At 48.8% G+C, this 19,240-nt stretch overlaps 1 protein-coding gene across 1 annotated transcript in view; it reads left to right on the top strand.

Moving 5' to 3' along the window:
- The window catches only part of PREX1 (phosphatidylinositol-3,4,5-trisphosphate dependent Rac exchange factor 1), a 176,565-nt gene that overhangs the window by 107,115 nt on the left and 50,210 nt on the right, over positions 1-19,240 (top strand). Inside the window, 5 exon segments of the mRNA XM_070420776.1 lie at positions 1,355-1,516; positions 5,545-5,678; positions 11,313-11,431; positions 13,086-13,235; positions 15,265-15,412. Of these exon segments, the coding sequence (XP_070276877.1) occupies positions 1,355-1,516; positions 5,545-5,678; positions 11,313-11,431; positions 13,086-13,235; positions 15,265-15,412 (713 nt within the window).

Genomic DNA, 19,240 nt, shown 5'->3' on the forward strand with positions numbered 1-19,240 from the left:
CAGGGCAAACCCCAAACCCCCTTCCTTCTCTGCCCTCAGTGTATCTAGGTATTCCCCAAGGTCTGCCCCTGCTCAGATGTTTTGTGTTCAAAGAGCCTCGTTTTGGGGAGTGTCGTGTCTAGATCACATGACTAAAGAAACATGTTTGCTGGCATGGTTGGAGGAGTGATTCGCTGGAAAAGTCTTCCCTGATAGCTTCAGGCCTGGCTAGTCCCTTCCCCCTCAGTTCCTCTCTCATCACACCTAGGAGATGGCTGGAGCCCTTGGATAAGACTGGCCTGACCTTGAGAATGTCCTTGCCTGTGTTTGTGGTGGGGGAAGTTCATGGGTTGAAGGTCTGCTCTGACCAGCTTCTTTACACCCCCCGCCATGTCCCTGTGAAGGCAAGGTGTGTTTTATTTTCATTTAGCGTTGACATTTGATGTAATTTTATATTAGTTTCAGGTATACAGGATAGTGGTTAGACATTTACGTAATTGCCGAAATGATCCCCCTGATAAGTCTACTACCCACCTGACACCATGCATAGTTATTACAATACTATTGACCATATTCACTATGACGCATGTTGCATCCCTGTGACTGTTTTGTAATTACCAGCTTGTACTTCTTAATTCCTTCACCTTCCTCACCCAGCCCCGCCAAGGCAAGGCATTATCTATACCCATTTTACAGATGAGCAAATGGCTGGGCAAGGGCCATATCAGCGACCACCTTTCTCTCCTGTCCTGTCCCGTCTCTGTCCTGTTTCTCTCTCTCCTCTCTCTCATTTATTCCACTCCTGCCACACCACCTCCTCCCAGTTACTTGTTACCCACATATGCTCCCACTTCAGACCCCTTGCCTTTGCTGTTCCCTCTGCTAGGCACACTTTCTCCACAGATTTTTGCAGGACTCCCTCCCTTGCTTCTCCGGTCTGTAGTCACATGTCGCCTCCACACAGGGGTCTTCCTGACCTCCCTATGTGAGAGAACACCTTTTTTTCCCACTACTCTCTAGCCCCCTCATTCTGATTTGTCTTCATCGTATTGATCATTGCCTGGCAATGAATTATATACTTGATTTTTCTTTATTTTATCTGATCTCTTTTATAGAACATAATATCCACCAGGTGAAGAAGTTTTCTCTTGTTTTATTAACAAATGTGTCCCCAGATCTTAGAATACTGCCTGCTATGGAGAAGGTGCTCAAGGGACATTTATTGAATGAATGAATGATGTTTCCCAGCCCCACATATGATCACAAAGTTTTCATAGAGCAGAGCTGGTATTTGGCCCAGGCTGGGCGACCTGGAAGCCAGGCTTGATCCCCTCTGGGTTGATATCTCTTATTCTTGCCCTCACTTCTTCCCTAGGAGCTAGCCAAGAGGACACCTGGAAAGCACCCAGACCACCCTGCGGTCCAGAGCGCCCTGCAGGCCATGAAGACGGTGTGCTCCAACATCAATGAGACCAAGAGGCAGATGGAGAAGCTGGAGGCTTTGGAGCAGCTGCAGTCCCACATCGAAGGCTGGGAGGTGGGCCTGGGGCAGGAGGGGCCCTCCGGGTTGGCGAGGGGCACAGGGAGTGTGCAGCTGCAGGAACAGATGTTGGCCTGGGCACTAAATTCAGCCTATAGCGTATTTTGTTCGGCCTACATGATATTTGTAAAGAAATTGTTTAATTATTTTTCAATTAAGTCCACATAAAAATGTACACTTCAAGTTTTCCTTGAAAAACGGTAACACTGAGCCCCCATTTCCCACAGTAATAGCCACCAGAGCTTCCAGTTTTCCTTAGTCTCCACCCCCTCCTCATTACTCCCCAGTCATTCTCTTCACAAGTTGCCTTACCTGCCTGGTGCCCATAGGCCTTAGATTTTTTGATACCAAGGTCAGGGGTCTACTCCAGGACAGGATTCTGGCTCTGATACTTCCTTGCTGGGTGACTTTAGGTCAGTGTCTTAACTTCTCTGAACTTCAGTTTCCTCATCGATGCCTGGCACATAGTAAGCACTCAATACATGGTAGGTATTGATATTGCTATCATCATGATTATTAGGGGATGGGTTTCTTGAGATCTTCTGACTGTGTGTAATTTATTTGTTTAAACCTCGACATCTTTCTTAGATTATTAGAGATTTCCTACAAACCCATAGAAGGAAATGGAAAAATCTTAATAAAAAAAAAATCAATATCAGAGTAAATACAGCTGGAAGGGGAGATTAAGAACAAAAAATCAAAGACTCTGTGGACACAGTTATCCTCTGAATCATCTGCCTTTGGGTTTTCTGGACTTGCTGTGTTTGGGATTTCTACTTCGTTTCCCTGTGTGGGGAAATCTCACATGTCACTCTGTATCGCTAAGGGGTGGAGGGTTTGGTTGCAGAGAGGAGAGGGATCGGTGTTCAGCGAAGATGTGGGGATTGTGGGCCCCCTCTGTGTGGAGGGATTCCTTTGCCTCAGTTTCCTCATCTGGATTAATGCTTGCCATGTCCCCATCCTCCTTCCCCTCGGCCTTGCTGCCTGGCAGAGACTGGGGAACAAAGAACTCAGACCTCTTGTTGCTCTGGGTTGGGATGTGATTGGCCAAGATCAGATCCAGCTGCTTGACATTTGGAAGGCAGGAGCCGGATGGAGGCCACCTTGTGCTGTCTTGCAGCAAAGCACAGCCTTGGTCGTGTTTGACTTTCTGTGGTGGCATGCGCAGAGGGCCCGGCTCCAGCTTCCCGGTGTCGGCAGGCAGGGCAGGGGCCTTTTTGTTGGTGGTGGCAGGACAGGATGGCTTTGCAGCGGACAGTGGAGGCAGCGGCTGCTGAGGGCCAGCTGTCAGGTTGGCGTTTTCCTGGAGTATCAGCTCAGGCTGTTGCTGACCTGACTTCCCCTTTTCCCAGGAGGGCAGAGGCCGTGGCCCGTGGAGGGGCCTTGTTCTTGGTTTGCTGGGAGCCCCGGCCTAAATTCCTACCCCTTCTAGGCCCTCATTGATTGGGGAAGCCCCCCATTTCTTTCTGCCTAAAATGCATAGCTTGGTTTCTGTTTCCTACAACTGAAAATCGCCTGATCATCGGTGTGGCGGTCAGGATGTGTTCCACAAGGACTCTTGTTTCAGCCTCATGATGTCAGAGCTCTGATCTGGTCTCTTGTCATCCTGTTGGCCTTCTTCTCATGGTTCCAGGATGGCAGCAGCTTCAGGCAGCGAGAGGGACTCCTCTCTCGGAGAGGAAAACCTTTCCCAGAAGCCCCAGAGGAACTTCCCTCTCATTTTATTGGCCGGAAGTGGGTTACATGGCCACTTTGCACACATGTGCTCACATAGGGAGCAAATATTTTGACATATTTAAGCGCCCGTCCCTTTGGACTTTGAGCTTCCTGGCAGCCAAAGTGAAAAGAACAGGGCATATAAATTACTGAACATTTATTGTCAAAAAAGGAAGACATAGACCAGTTCTTCTGGGAGACAGATAATTTCCTGGAAACCAGCTGGAAAAGAAATTTCTCACATGGGCCCCTGTGGAGAGGGTATTGCACAAGCAATTTGGCAGCCAGAGCAGAAGTGATTTCCAGATGCCTTCTTCTGGTAAGGGCCCAGGGAAATAGGAACTAAGGGTTTTGGGGACCCCCTTTGTCCCAGAAAAATTTACAGTTTGAGCATGGCCCTTATTTTGATCACTACAATAGGAAATAAAGTGACCCAGAATAAGAATCGCAGGCAATTACTGAGCACCTGTTATATATTTCCAACTTTAGAAGGGAGGTGTTGTTGTTATTCCCGTTTTACAGATAAGGAAACTGAGGCACAGGGACTTGGTTTTGAAGCTCAGCACTATAACCTGCAGAGTTCCTTGCCTCAGGCTAGTGTGTCCTGCTCTCTTGGTCTTATTTCCCCCTACTTGTCTAATTTTAGTAATAATATCCCTGAAGTTATCTTCTGGTATCATTTTGAGGATAAAGTGAAGTGTGGAATATGAATGTTCTTTGGAAAATGTGAAAGGTTTTCTGTGCAGTAGGACGGTTTTTAAAGATAGTTTCATCCTCAAGGTGACTTGTGGAAATAATATGTTTTAGCTAGAAAAAATGATGTTTACCAGCGAGGCTACTTGCCTTGGCTTCATGCCATCAGTAGTTACAATCTCAGGGGACATGACGAGTTAAGGTGTCGTTCACGGTGAATGAGAGCGATGGCCAGTCCTTATTTCTGATACTCTTCCTGATCGTTTCTAATCCTTTTGCTTGACCTGTTGCCAATCTGATTAGGTGGTTGTTGCCTCTCTCGGAACATGGCTGACAAGGACTTGCTATGGGAGGAGGGGAGTCTTTTCCGGGCCACGTTCTTGCTGTGTGCTGGGGCTTGCAGCATTAGTTTGATATCTGATCTGTGGTTTTATGGGGCCTGATCCTTCGTAAGCCACTTGTCCTTTTTAGTTGTGAGGCTGGTTTAGTTCAAACCAGATAAGTTAATCCATAAATCCATTTTGCTGAGCACAAGGAAACGGCAGTGTGTTGCAATACTGTGGAAGTGAGTGGACGAGCCAGCCTCCTCTGTGTGGGGGGATTCCTTTGCCTCAGTTAACTCTTCTGGAAAGTCTGGATAGTGGAAGTACCCCTTGAGTCACCTGGGGGTTAGGGAGCGATGCATGCAGAGCACTCAGAACAGCGCTTTCTTCCCTGGCTCAGCGCAAACGCTCAACAGGAGGAGCCGTGGCAGCAAAGCAGGATTTCTTCCTTAGATGTTTTAGATGAACAAGCATCATACAGCTTGGCTAGAGCTCACACCCAGCGTGGGCTGACCCAGGGGACACTCCAGAGGCAAGCCCCACAGACGGTCGTAATAAAAAGAAATGTATCAGAGAGAAACAGGGCACACTCCTCTTGCTGGCTCTGGGAGCCCTGGTTTAAGAGCCCATCGACTGCTCACCCATGAGGGAACAGAGGAAACCATGAATAGAAGTTCTGATGTGTTCTTTGCACCCTGCCTAGGCTGCCTGTGCTCCCGGGAACACGTGGTCTCTTCCCTCCTGAGACCCCTGCTCTTGACCAGTGATTGCACACAAACACCTTTGAGGTTGCCTTCTAAGAGGCAGCCCAGGGTAGCAGAGATAGTGGACAGGGCAGAGGGGCCACCTGCCTGGGTCCAGGTCCCAGCTTGCTCACTCATTAGCTGTATGACCTTGAACAAGTGGCATTCTTGTGGGGGAGATGGAATAACAAGTCAAGACATAAATAAATTAGGAGGAAGGCATAGGTAATAAGCCCCCCAAAACAAAACAAAACTAGATGCTGACCAGGGCTGTCTGACTGAGTGAGTCCTTTCGTCTCCCTGAGCCCCAAGTCCCACGTCTGTGCATGGTCACCTCCGCATGCCCGTCCCAGCATTGTCCTGGCTCGCTCAGCAGATGGAAGCCATTGATCACGTGGTATTGGTTTCCTGTCCGCTGACAGATTGGTGGTGCATTTAGATTTTGGGGTGAGGGAGGCAGTGGTAGGTCCTGTCTCTGGGAGGGAAGAGGGTATCCCCAAGTGTTCTGGACTTGCCAGCTCATTCACTGTGCCCCTTTTCACTCTCCCAGGGGTCCAACCTCACGGACATCTGCACCCAGCTCCTCCTGCAAGGGACTTTGTTAAAAATCTCCGCAGGCAACATCCAGGAGAGGGCCTTCTTCCTCTTTGACAACCTCCTTGTCTATTGCAAGCGGAAATGCAGGTGAGTTGCTGGGGGCAGGGCTGCCCAGGTGGGCCAGGCGGCTGGGATTGGGTTGAACCCTGACAATTTCTCATGGTGACAACATCCCTCTCTGCACCTCCTTTTCTCTAGATCAGCACTGTCCATAGAAATATAATGTTTGAGCCACGTAGGTTATTTAACACTTAATGTGGCTATTCGAAATAGCCACATTACGTGAAAGGAAACCAGTGAGATGAATTTAAATAAAAATTTTTATTTATCCCATTACATCCCCAAATATTATCATTTTAGGATAATAAATTAAAAAAATTATTATAGAGATGTTTTGTATTCTTTTAAAAATTTTACACTGAATCTTTAAAGTGTGTTATGTGCAGGTTGGGGCAAAATTAGATTTACAGTTGTGAGTACATGAAACAGTTTATTCTTGTGTTATTATTTATTAATTATTCTATTTTCCATACAAACAACTGTAAACCTACTTTTGCCCCATCCTGTATGTTACACTTACTACACATCTGAATTTGTAGTCAAATTTAAAAAAAAAAATTAAAAATATGTTTTTATTGATTTTTAGAGAGAGAGAGGAAGGGAGAGGGATAGAAATAGAAACATCGATGAGAGAGAAACATGATCAATTGGCTGCCTCCTGCATGCCCCTTAGTGGGGATTGAGCCCACAACCTGGTCATGTGCCCTGACGGGAATCAAACTGGTGACCTCTTGGTTCATGGGTCAGTGCTCAACCACTGAGCGATACCAGCCAGGCAGTACTAGCCACATTTAAGTGTTCAGTAGCCACATGAGACTGTGGCTTCCACGTTGGACTGTGTAGGTTGAGACAATCATGGAAGTTAGAAAGTTTCTTGTGACACCAGCATCCTGTGATTCTAAGATCCAAGACAGAGGGTTGGAGGGGAGAGGGCTCTTCTGTTCTTAGGCTTTGCAACAGAAAGAATAGTACCACTGTCATCTTTGTATCTTTCACTGGAACTTCCTGCACTCTGTAGAGTCTAGGAGTGAATGCATGGGTGGATGATTGGTAGATGCAGGTGTGAGTGATGGGATATATGGGCAAATGAGGAGGCATAGATGGGTAGTTGGAGGTTTGGGAGATGAATGAATGGTGTATGAAGGGAGGCAGGGAGGGAGAGATTGGATGGATGTATGAATTGATTTCTGAATAGATGAGTGAGTAGGTGAATGAGTGAGTGCTTGAATGGTTGGAGGTGCAGGAGGTAGTGGGATGGAGGGATGGATAGAAGTTGGGGGAATGTATGGATGTTTGGGTAGATGGAGAAATGGATATGAAAACATGATGAGGTGGCAGAGGTATGTTTGAATGAATAGTGAATTGGGGCCTTAATATATAGTTTGTTGAGTCAAAAGGCTGATGAATGGATGGGAGGGTGGGTAGGTGATGGAGGTTTGGAGATTAGTGGATAGATGACCAGTTAGATGTGTTGTTGATGGATGGATGGATGGTAGTTGCTATGGTGGTTGAAGTTTGGTATGGATAATTGGATGACTGAGTGGATGGATGGATGGATGGATGGATGATTGGATGATTGGAAAGAGGAAAAATTAGACAGATAGGTGGGGGCATGCGTGGATGGGTGGATGCGTGGATAGTGGACTGAGAGATTCCTGCCTCTTAGGTTTTTTGCTCAGCAGGCAGAGGACTGTCTCATTGTGACCCTTTTTGAATTGTGCTTCCTGTTACTTTGTCTTGGGTAACTTTCCAGAGGCTTCACTTCTGTAGTGGAAGCGAAGGCTGAGGGAGGTTCACTCTGGGCCCTGCTGTCAGCATTCCCTCCAGCCCCTTTCTGGTCTGGGCATGTCACTTACTGTCTGAGCCTCATTTTCCCTGTCTGTTTCTGCTGCCACCTGAGGGTGTGGGCAGGAGCCTTTCCATAGGTTGAATAATGGGCGTTCCATGCACATGTGTGGGCTTCTCATTGTCTTCCTCTTCCAGCCTGACCTCTCTGAGCCTGTTTTCTCTTCTGTAAAATAGGGATGATAAACCTCTTCTTACAGTGGTGTTTGGTTAAGAGCCCAGCTCCTTATAATTGAAACCCTGCCAAGTGATTTCTCTAGATCTGTGACTTTACCTCAGTTTTCTCATCTGTAAAATAGGGTGAACAGTTACCCCAGAGTCTTTGTGAAGAACGAATGTGTTAAGTATGCCTGGCACATAGAAAGTGTGCAAAATAAGGGGTAGCTGCTCTTACTGCTACTGTTAACGTACCTCTGCACACGTTGAGTTCCCATTCAGCGCCATCCCATAGCACCTGGTACATAGTAGGTGCTTCAACCACAGGCCCCTTCCCCTCGGCCGTTTCCTCCCTATTCTGGGGCTTGGTCCTTCTCCTTAGAGGTCTTAGTTTCCCTCTTTCACCATCTAGCGGTGGCTGGGTCAGCATGTTTTCTCATTTGATATTTTATGCCTGTCCACTGGGTTAGGTGTATTTGTGTCTGTTTCATGTCCTCCTGTCCCTCCATCCGTGTCCCTCCTGCCTGTTCTCACTGGGGCCATCCTGAGAGCCTTTCTTTGGCAGTGCCAAGGCCATTGCCAGCTTCCACCCCCGCCTTCCCCGCTGCCCGGCCTGGGCTGTCTGTAACAGGAACTTTTCCCAGGAAACACAATGTTTCTTCAGGCCTCTGACCTGCTCCCAGCTTTGGCTGAGTTTGCTGAGTTGGCTTCAGCTACCCCAGTGCGGCCCATCCTTCATGGTGTGGCTGTACCTGTCTGAGTGAGAGCAGCTGGTCCTGATCTTGCTGACTCCCAGTGGGCCTTCTCCGGCTGCCCTTTGACCGCCACGAGCTCTTGGAAGGCCATTTCCTTCCCAGTTCTGTGAGTGAGCCAGGCTGATGGAGGGAGAAGGCACATCTGTCTCCCGAGAGGACCTGGCAGGTGGCCAGGTTCCTGCCTCGGGATCGGGAGCCAGAGGACTGGGCTGTGAGAGGTCCCAGAGGGACTGGGCAGTGGTGGATGGAACAACTGGCCCGGCTGTGATGTGGTCACAGGAAATGCCTGACGTAGCTAGGTGTCTGCCGACTGTTTTGTCTTTGCCTGGGTCACGCAGGGCACCGCCCGTCCGGGACGTGGGTCAGGGAAGGCCTCTGACTCAGTGTTTCTGGTCTAATTCAAAAGTAGAGGCTCCTTGGATGTCAGAGTGGAAGGGCATGTTTTAAAGCCTACCTCCCCATTCTTCAGAGGGAAACAGAGTCAGAAGAGCTAAGTCTCCTATCTCACCTCTCTGCCTAGCATCTTAGAGAAGGCAGCAGCAGGTAGTGGTTAAGGACCCAGAGGCCTGCCACTTACCAGCTGTGACCTTGGGTAAGTTATATCAGCTCTTTGTGCCTCTGTTTTCCTGTCTGTTAAATGGGGATAAAAGTCTCATAGGATTGTTTTTATTGATTAAGTCAAATAAGACATGTAAAGTGGTTAGAATAGGCCGGGCACATGTCTGTAAAGTAGAAGAAATGTAAATCTTTACCTACACTTGGTGTCTCCCACACAGCTCACAAATTAAGCCGTGTCTAAAACAAGACTTTATCTTCATCACAACTCCTGCTCCCAGCCTTTTCCTCCTCTGGTTTCCTCCTTCCCAGTCAGTGGCACCACCACTCACCCAGGAGCCCAGAATCTTAGGTGTCCTTGATTCTGATCCACTTCATCCCCACACCCACTTCATCAGTAAGTCCTTTGCATTCTGGCCAGAACCTCGGTGTAATTCCCACAAAAATTCCAGGAGGGAGGTTGTATGTGTGTGTGTGTGTGTGTGTGTGTGTATGTAAACGATTGTAAAATTTACATGGAAACACAAAAGCCTGCAGTTCTGGAGAAGGACCAAGCTGGAGGACATGTATTACTGACACCAGGCTACTGCAAAGCTGTAGTAATCCAGATGTGGTCTGGGGCCCAGGCTGGGTGGCTCAGTTGGTTGGAGCATTTGTAAAAGTTAATTGAGCCATATACTACTTTGGGCATTTTTTTTCCTGTATGGATATTACTTTAAGAAAAAGTTTATAACAATATGTGTATACACACACACACACACACACACACACACACACACACAGATATGTGCACACAAACCATCTCCTATTCTGGTTCTTCCTGATATCCATTGGCCCATCCCTAGTCCTTATCCACAGGCAACCAGAGGGAGTCCTTTAAAACTTAAATGAGATCATGTTACTCTGGTCGGACCCTGCCTGGCTCCCATCTCAGGCCACAGGAGAAGTCCATGTCACCGCTGCCCACAGGGTCCTGCAGGGTCTGGCCCGTGTGGCCACTCTGACCCTGTTCCCCACACTCCCCTCACCCACCCAGCTCTAGCCATACCGGCCTCCTCGCTGGTTCTTGCAACATGGCAGGCCATGGCGCCTGTGTCCTCTGGAATGTGCCTCCCCAGATACCCTCGCAGTTTCCTCCCTCACCTTCCCTAGGCCTTCGGTCCAGTGCCACCTCTTCAGTGATGCCTTCCCTGGCCCTCTTCCCCACTGCAGTTAATCACAGGCTCACCCTCCCTATCCATCCTGTTGTTTTATTATTATTTTTTACAACCTTTTTTATTTTTAAAACCTTGAATTTTTTATTTTAATTAAAAACACAAACATCACATTCGTTAAACATTCTTTTCGTATAGTGCCAAGGCCTCTTCTTGGAGGTTAAGGATCCCCTTCACACAAAAGCAACTCACCTTTATCCCATCTTTCTGAAACATTCAGCTTAATTTTCAGAGAGAGAATTCTCTCTCCACAGGCCTGTGTCCTCAGCTTATGTAATATTTAGTTTACCCGCTTACAGTGGCAGGTGCACATCAGGCAAATTGGCTTGGGAACAAACACAGCTGACTCTCGGTGAGCATCGCCCACCTGGTGGAGACCACAAAGTGGCCTTCGAGCTCGGAGGGCTCGGTCTCTGCTTTATTTTAACCTCAACGTTGAGCACTTCTGACACCATGAGAGTGTGACTTCTTAGCCTCCGTCTGTGCCCCTCCTGGTATTGGAAGATTGAGTTCTCAGAGACATTGCTTTGTTCACTCCTGCAGCCCCAGCACCTAGAAGATTGTGCCTGGCACCCAGTAGGTGGTCTCTTAGTGCTTGTTGAATGTGTGGGTGCATGACTGCCCTAGGTTGGTATTCTCCCACAGGAAGTGCTGGTCAGATGTTTTTTGAGTGACTAGATGGGCGAGCCGTAGAATTCACCTGAGTGAATAAATGAATGGTGGGTAGGTGGATGCAGATGATGGATGGATGGACTGCCTACTCTCTTCCACTCCGGTCTTATTTCAGGAAGTTCCTGTTTGTTAGACACTTTGAGAGCCTCGACCTATTTTCTAGCCAAGACGAATGGGTTTCTATTGCTTCTTGTTAGTTTCTTGTCGAAGTCTCCTTTTAGCTGAAAAGTAGCTCTGTGAGGCCAGGAAGGCTAGCAGCCCATTTTCCAGATGAGGAAACTGTGGGTAGGAGTGGGGAAGTCACACAACCACCAGCCGAAAGCCCATGCTCCTGGCCGGGGGCAGCACTCCTCCCGTTCCTGTGCCTCTCCCTGTGCCTGCTCCTTCTCCCTCCGCTCTATTGAAGACACTGGTGCTCCCCTGAGGTGGGGCATGGGGGATGTTGACTTCCCACTGTCTTGCAGGGTCACCGGGAGCAAGAAATCCACCAAGAGGACCAAATCCATCAACGGCTCCCTCTACATCTTCAGGGGCCGAATCAACACTGAAGTCATGGAGGTGGAGAACGTGGAAGACGGGACAGGTAGCCCCAACCCCAAGCCCTGCCTGAGCCCAGTTCCTCCTGTTCCATGACCCACTCTCTGTCTCAGTTAGTTTTTAAACATTTATTTGAACCGGAACCTACCTACACAAAATGCCTAAAACTCGTGCACATGAAATGAATACCTGGGTAGTCACCATTCAAGTTAACAAGTAAACGCTGCCTGCCCCCTGGAAGCCCCCTCCCCCTCACAGCACCTCCTTCCCCTCAGAAGTAACCACTTCCAAATTCTGTGATGGTCATTTCCTTGCTTTTTAAAAATATTTTTACCTCCTAAGTATTACTAAATATTTTAATCACAATTTCTCTGTTTAAAATCTTACTTAAATGGTTATATTATAGCCCAGGCTGGTGTCTACAATGGTTAGAGCACCAGCCCACATACCTAAGGGCTTTGGGCTCCATTCCTGGTCAAGGACATGGACCTGGGTTGCAGGTTCAATCCCCGGCCCTGGTCAGGGCACCTGTGGGAGGCAACCAATCGATGTGTCTCTTTCACATCCATCTCTCTCTCTCTCTCTCTCTCTCTCTCTCTCTCTCTCTCTCCTTCTCCCTTCCTCTAATCCCTCCCTCCCTTCCACTCTCTCTAAAAATCAATGGAAAAAATAACCTTGGGTGAGGATTAACAACAAAATAGTATATTATATATATATTTAATGATGTTATATATTTCTGTATATATATACTTATATTTAATTTTTAATTTAAGTTTTGATCCACTGGATTTTTAAAATTGAATTTATTGGCGTAACACTGGTTAACAAAATTTTACATGATTCAGGTGCACAATTCCACAACACATCACCCGTACATTGTATTGTCATTAACACCATACAATCTTTTGCATCTTGCTTTTTTCTCTCAACCCCATGTTGGAGAGATCCATCCGTGTTTCTGCATGTAGCTCTCTCTAGCTTGTTGGTTCCCATCGCTGTGTGATGTTCCATTGCATGAATAATCCAGCTTACCCGTCCCTTTGATGATGGACATTTAGGTTGTTTCCGCTGTTGACTATTATGGACGGTGATGCTGTGAGCGTTCTCGTGTAAACCTCTTGGTGTATGTGCCCTGAAGCTTGTCTAGGGCAGGGGTTATAACTGGCTTTGAGCCACAGACCCCTTTGGCACTTTCCTGAACCCTGTGGCCCCCTCCGCTGATTCAGGGTACAGGCAGTCCCTGAAGCAACTTCCCTGGATAACACCAGCCTGTTTTCACAGGAGTTTGCCAATCCCCACCCAGCAAGCAGCACGTGAGGGCCCACGACTCGGTGTTATCTGGCTTGTACCAGGGATCCGAGTAGCCCAAGGCCAGAATGAAATGGGTAGGGAGACAGGGATGCATTCCTGGGCTCTGGGTTGGCATCTCCCTTTGAGTCACCTGCATTTGTGCCTGGACTGCAAGATCTTGAAGCCCCTGTCATTGAGGGTCTGCAGATCTTCCCTGCCTGCCAGAGAATAGCCAGGAGAAGGAGTGAGAATTAGAAGGCTGGAAAGTTCAGTTCTCAAATCCTGATCCTGCCCGCGCCCCTGGAGCCGCAGGGCTTGTCCTGTCAACTCACTCACAGGCATGTGGTCGGGAATGTTCAGAGTTGTGTGGCCGAGTCTGCTCACCCACCTTTGCCTCCTGCCTTTGCCAGCGGATTATCACAGCCATGGCTACACTGTCACCAACGGCTGGAAGATCCACAACACGGCCAAGAACAAGTGGTTTGTCTGCATGGCCAAGACGGCGGAGGAGAAGCAGAAGTGGCTGGATGCCATCATCCGAGAGCGGGAGCAACGTGAGAGTGAGTTCTCTGGAGAGTGGTGGCTCTGGGGGGCTTCCCCGAGGTGAGTCACTTCTGCAGAGTGAGGGCTATGCCTAGGGCAGGGGCATGGAGGTCAGAGCTACTAGAAGCAGGACTCGGAAGGGGCAGGGAGCTCGGAGACTGTGTTGCACCTTGGTGGTAACTCAGATCACCCGAGGTCATCTGGTAGATGGTGAAACTGAGGCCCAATGGAAGGGACTTGCCCAAGGTCATGTCGATACGGTTGATCATCCTTGTATTTGTGACACCCTTCACCCTTGGGGTTTGGTGGCAAAGATGCTGTCTGCATGCCTTTCCTCCGTCACGGTTCTCTAACCTTCTCCTGGGGTTGTGTTAGAGAGTCACCGAGTCTGCGGTGGGGAGGAGGGTCCTTGAGAGTTGCCTATTGCTGTGGTCATGCATCTCTGGGCCCACGCACCTCTGAGGCAGCTCCCACAGGAAGCGCGGGGCTGGGTGTGGTAGTTGGGTGAGGTTGGGGTGGGTAGTGGACTGTTGTGCAGTCACTACCAGGCTTGGAAAAGCGAGACTTGGTGTGTTTGGGGCAAGTTACTTCAGCTGCTGGACCTCAGTGATGTCGCCTGAGACGTGGGGATAGCAGATCCTGCTTGGCAGTTTGACATGTGATCCTAAAATCTATCCTGACCTCCCACATTGTGCTGTAGACATCTCACATTTGCCATGTCTAATAAGAGCCCTTCATCTCCATCAGATCTTCTGCCCAAACCTGCTCATCCCATCAACTTCCCTATCTCAGTAAGTGGCCCCTCCATTCTCTCACGAGCTCAATTCTTGGTGTCATCTTTGACTTCATCCTGCTCCCCAAATTCAGTAGGTCAGATCCTTTTAATTCTGCCTTTCACATATATGCCAGATCCATCCACGTCTCTCCTGTCCCTACAAAGCACAAGTCACTGTCACCTCTCAAGCATATAGGTTCAACATGACTAGGTCCATTAATTATATTTATTTTTTCCTAAAGAAGCTAGACATCTGAATTTTAAGGTGGTATTTCTTGATTTTAAATATTGCATCAAAATTTATTAAAATGGCATTAGGCTAAACAAGCTACTGAAGTTGGCCCCCGGTTGTGACGCCTGAAACTGATCAGGGCTGGGTGTGTGGTCAGGACTGGGCCAGAGTTCAGGGGTGTGGCCTGGCCTGGGTGTGGCGAATCAGGATCTTTGTGGTCAGAATCGAAGGTTGTGGTTAGTGCAGAGCATATGTGATCACGAGTGGGGTGTGGCTTGAGAGCGCCTTGGTTGTTAGAAATGGGGTATTGTCAAAACCCTGACCTTTCAAGGGTGGGGTTCATTGCTGTGGTCAGCAGTATGGATCTGGAGCAAAACTTTCTGGCTCTAAATTCTGCTTCTACCACTTCTAGTTGGGTAATCTCGTACAGAGAGCAATTTCTCTGGGCCTCAGTTTCTTCATCTGTGAAATAGGGATAATGGTACTTGCTTGTAGGTTTCCTGAGGACCAAGTGGCATATAGTAGATGCTTATAGTGTTTCCTGTGATTGTTTGTCATTCCTATCATTGTCAGGAGCAGACAGGGTCCAAGTAGAAAATGCGGGTGGTGGTGGTAGTGGCGGGGGAAGCAGTGATCTGGGTCAGGGTCCTGTGTGTGTTGTATTTTCTAGAGAAATGGCCAAATAGCCATACCTGGCTGGAAGGAGATCTCTCTCAGTAGACTTTCCAATCACCTATAAATTTGAAAACCTATCCTCAGGTTGAAGGCTTGAATAAGCTTAACTGCTACTTGCTCTGGGATTTTTTTGTCTGGGCCTCAGTTTTGCCATCTGCAAAATGGGGGGTTTTAACCATCCTCTCCTACCGAGTTCTTTAGAGGAGCCGAGGACAGAGACCACAATGCAGGGAGTGCTCTATAGATGGCCACTGGCTGTGGTAGTAGTGGGGGCAGCTGGGGATAGCTTTCAGGAGCGGCAGGCCAGCCCCTCCACTCCTCAGTGCTGGTGCTGTCCCTGGTGCTGACCGTGCCTCCTCTGCAGGCCTGAAGCTGGGCATGGAGCGGGACGCCTATGTCATGATTGCGGAGAAGGGAGAGAAGCTTTACCACATGATGATGAACAAGAAGGTGAACCTGATCAAGGACCGCCGGAGAAAGCTGAGCACCGTCCCCAAGTGCTTCCTCGGCAAGTGAGTGGCCCGACCTTGGCCTCTGCTGGGTCGCTGGGTCTCAGCTGGAGGCTGGAGATGGTCTGTCCACTGTACCCACCTGGTTTTCCCCAGTCCTGCCCCTCCCCACAGGAGCCCTCCTGGGAAGAGCTACCAAAGCATCCTGAATCCTTGTGCTTTGGAGGTCAAGAAGGATAGTGGGCCCCCAAATCAGGTCTTTCAAGTATTTTTAACCATAACTCACTGCAAAACAAGTTTCCTGTTATGACCTGGTACACACATCCATGTCATATATGAATGAAGAGTCACAAAACTTACTGTGTTTGATGTACTCTGAGAATATCTGCTCTGTATTTCTGTTCTATTTCTTTCTATCCTGTCTTGTCCTATCCTACCTGATCCTATCCTACCCTTTCTGTTCTGTTGAAGTCATTTCAAAAATAATCCTGAGCGAGACCTATGAAGTCGATTTCACAAACGACTGGTGGGTTGCCCACCATGGATTGAAAAGTGCTGTTCTAGCGTCAGGAAAGAGAAGCCATGATAGTTGTTTCAAGCACAGAGGTATTTGACACGGGGAATTGATGACGAAGGCGATGAAAGGTCTGTGAGAGCAAATGTAGGCTCTGTATCAGTCTGCTGGGGCTGCCATGACACAATGCCGCAGACCGGGCAGCTTAAACAACAAGTTTATTTTCTCACAGTGCTGGAGGCTGGAAGCCCGAGAACAAGGTGTCTGCAGGGTTGGTGTCTGGGGAGGCCTCCCTTCCTGAGTTACATATGAGAGAGGAGGAGGGGGAGGGTTCTGTAAGCTTTTCAGCACTTAGGGCCTCTCATTTCTCTGTTTGGGAAATACATTATTTACTACTAATAAAACATTTTCCCCTGGCCCATATTTTATAACCAAGCAGCAAAGGGGTCAGAGCACAGGTGTGACCAGATTGGATCTTTTATTTGTATTTTTATTACTTTTTTATTGTTGACACTATTACAGATGTCCCCATTTTCCCCTACCTTTGCCCACCTCCATCCAGGCCCCCCTCCCCTGCCCCCAGCCTTCACCACACTGTTGTCTGTGTCTGTGAGTTACGCAATATGTTCTCTGGCTAATCTCTTCTCCTTCTTTCATCCAGTCTCCCCTGCCTCCGTCCCCTTTGACCTCTGTCAGACTGTCCCATGTATCCCTGCATCTGGTTCTGTTTTGTCAGTTTATTTTGTTCATAAGTGATGTCTTATGGGATTTGTCTTTCTCCGACTGGATTATTTCATAATTGGATTATTTAATAATCTCCAGGTCCATCCATGCTGTCACAAAGGAGGAGAGTTCCTTCTTTTTTACAGCCAAAGAGTATTCCATTGTGTAAGTCAGGGATGGGGAACCTTTTTTCTGTCAAGGGCCATTTCGATATTTATAACATCATTCGCAGGCCATACAAAATTATCAACTTAAAAATTAGCCTGCTATATGTGGTCAAACATTGATTTAACTCACCCCTAATGCCTTGGCAGAGTCAGACCAAATAATTTCTCAGGCCTTATATGGCCTGCAGGCTGGTCGTCCCCTACCCCTGGTGTAAATGCACCACAGCTTTTTTATCCACTCCTCTGCTGGTGGGCACTTGGCTATTTCCAGATCTTGGCTCTTGTGAATAACGCTGCTTTGAACATAGGGGTGCAGATCGTCTTTCTGATTGGTGCTTCGGGATTCTTAGGATATACCCTGAGACGCCTGACTTTGGATTGGATCTTAAACCCAGGTTAATTCACCTGGGGTGGGGGCATTGGCCTGGGGATTGGGAGAGGCAGAAGAAATGAAATGGTCAGGCTCTTTTCAGACCTACTGTGTGCGAAACACAGTGGTCAATGCTCTGGAGAGGGCAGAAGAATGCCGAGGGCAACCTCATGAACCTGTGGCCCAAATGGGGGGAGAAGTTTGCCTGTGAGCAGGGACTTGACTTAGAATTTATTCACTTATACCTCACCTGCTTCCCAAAAGCTTTTGAAGAGTAAAAGCCACTGGGTTATTATTTTAATGCCACAGACCAGGAGAGAGGTGACTTGGATGAGGGCAGTCACAGCAGAGAGGGGGAAAATGGTTGCATTCTGGTCATGTGGAAGGGGACCACATTTGCTGAGGGGGTGAGAGCAAAGATAGTTAAGGACTGATAGGAGAGTCGCAGTTGCTGCTTGCTGAGAGGGGAAGGAGATGGAGGGAGGCGCAGGTTTCAGGGGGTGGGAGTAGAGCTCAGAGGCTATTTGGACGGTTGCACTGAGACTAGTAGACACCTGGATGGAGATGTTGACTTATTAGTTGGATATAGAATCTTGACTCAGGAAGAAAAGTCTGGGTTGGAGACCTGCGTGCAGGAGATGTGGGCATTTACATGGAGCCAGAGATGGAATGAAATCTGAAGAGGAGGTGGAGAGGCAGGGACTGGGTTTGGGGGGCTGATGGTCTTTGGGGGAAGGACCAGCAGAGGAGTCGGGGAGGGGCAGGCAGAGAAGAGGGGGGCACTCAGGGCGAGTGTGGTGCTCAGAAGCCAGGCGAATAAAGATGCTGAGACAGCCCTAACCATTTGGCTCAGTGGATGGAGTGTTGGCCTGCGGACTGAAGGGTCCCCGGTTCGATTCTGGTCAAGGGCACGTACCTTGGTTGCGGGCACATTCCCGGTGGAGGGTGTGCAGGAGGCAGCTGATCAATGTTTCTCTCTCATGGATGTTTCTAACTCTCTATCTTTCTCCCTTCCTCTCTGTAAAAAAAAAATCAATGAAATATATTTTTAAAAAAAGACGCAGCGACAGTGGGAGACAGAAGCTTAGGTTTGGACATGGTAGGTTGAAATGCCTGGTAGACATTCAGTATTGATGTTGGATGGGCTGTTAGAGACCGAGTGTGGAGCTGGGTATGGTCATGGGCCAAGGATTGTGGTTGGCAGGGCAGCAGGCAGGAGATTTGGGGGGTGGCTGGGCCCCTGAGGGGTGACCAGGATGCCCTGGATTTGGGCCGCCCTTTTGCCCTCAAGGGTCAGCCACCCCAGCTAAGCTCCCTGGGTGGAGAGGAGATGGGGTGCCAGACCTGCAGGCTGTGGGAAGTGGGGAAGGAACAGCCTGGCTGTTCTCCATCAGCTTAACCCCTAATCCCTGGGCAGAAAGGATGTTTTTCTCTCCGGAGGGGCCTTCCTCCTCCCTCGTCCCCCAGGGTCAGAGGACTCCCCACCTCCTGCCAGACCCCTCCGAGAGCATAGTCCACCGGATGGGATAACCTGTGTGATTAGAGCTTCAGCGCAGTGTTCTGTCTCCTCAGGAAGGATTAAGGAGATTTCTTTTACTGCCCATTGGAAACGGGGCCAGAATTGAAGCTCGTTGTGTAATCACTGGGGCCTAAGGACCTGTTGTCCTGCAGGAGTCTGCTCTGTAAAACCCCTCTCCCCGACGGCTTTGCTCTGCACCCAGCCCGGAGCTGTGATCTCCTCCTTCCCTGCTGGGGCTCAGCTCCCAGCCTTCTCCCCCAGAAGCACCCTGGCCCCTCGGGTGGAAGGAACCAGCAGCCACAGGGGCATCGTAATTGAGCCTTTCTCTGCTCCAGGAGCTGGGATGTGGCCATGCCTTTAACCCTCATACATCACGGTGAGGCAGGTCACTGCCATTATCCCCATTTTAAGGGTGAGGAAACTGAGGCACAGAGAGGGAAAAGGTCCTGCCCAAGGTCACAGGTGGGGAGCTGGGATGTGAATCCAGGACTTTCTCCCACAGCATTCTGCTGCATTGATCCATTTTTATCTCTATTCAGCACATTTCATTTTTACTTGATAGTTACTTTCTCTCCATTTGTCTCTACCACTAGACAGG

Source organism: Myotis yumanensis, unplaced genomic scaffold, assembly GCF_028538775.1.
Source record: "Myotis yumanensis isolate MYYU_CA2020_CCGP unplaced genomic scaffold, mMyoYum1.0.hap1 SCAF_7, whole genome shotgun sequence".
Taxonomy (NCBI): Eukaryota; Metazoa; Chordata; class Mammalia; order Chiroptera; family Vespertilionidae; genus Myotis; species Myotis yumanensis.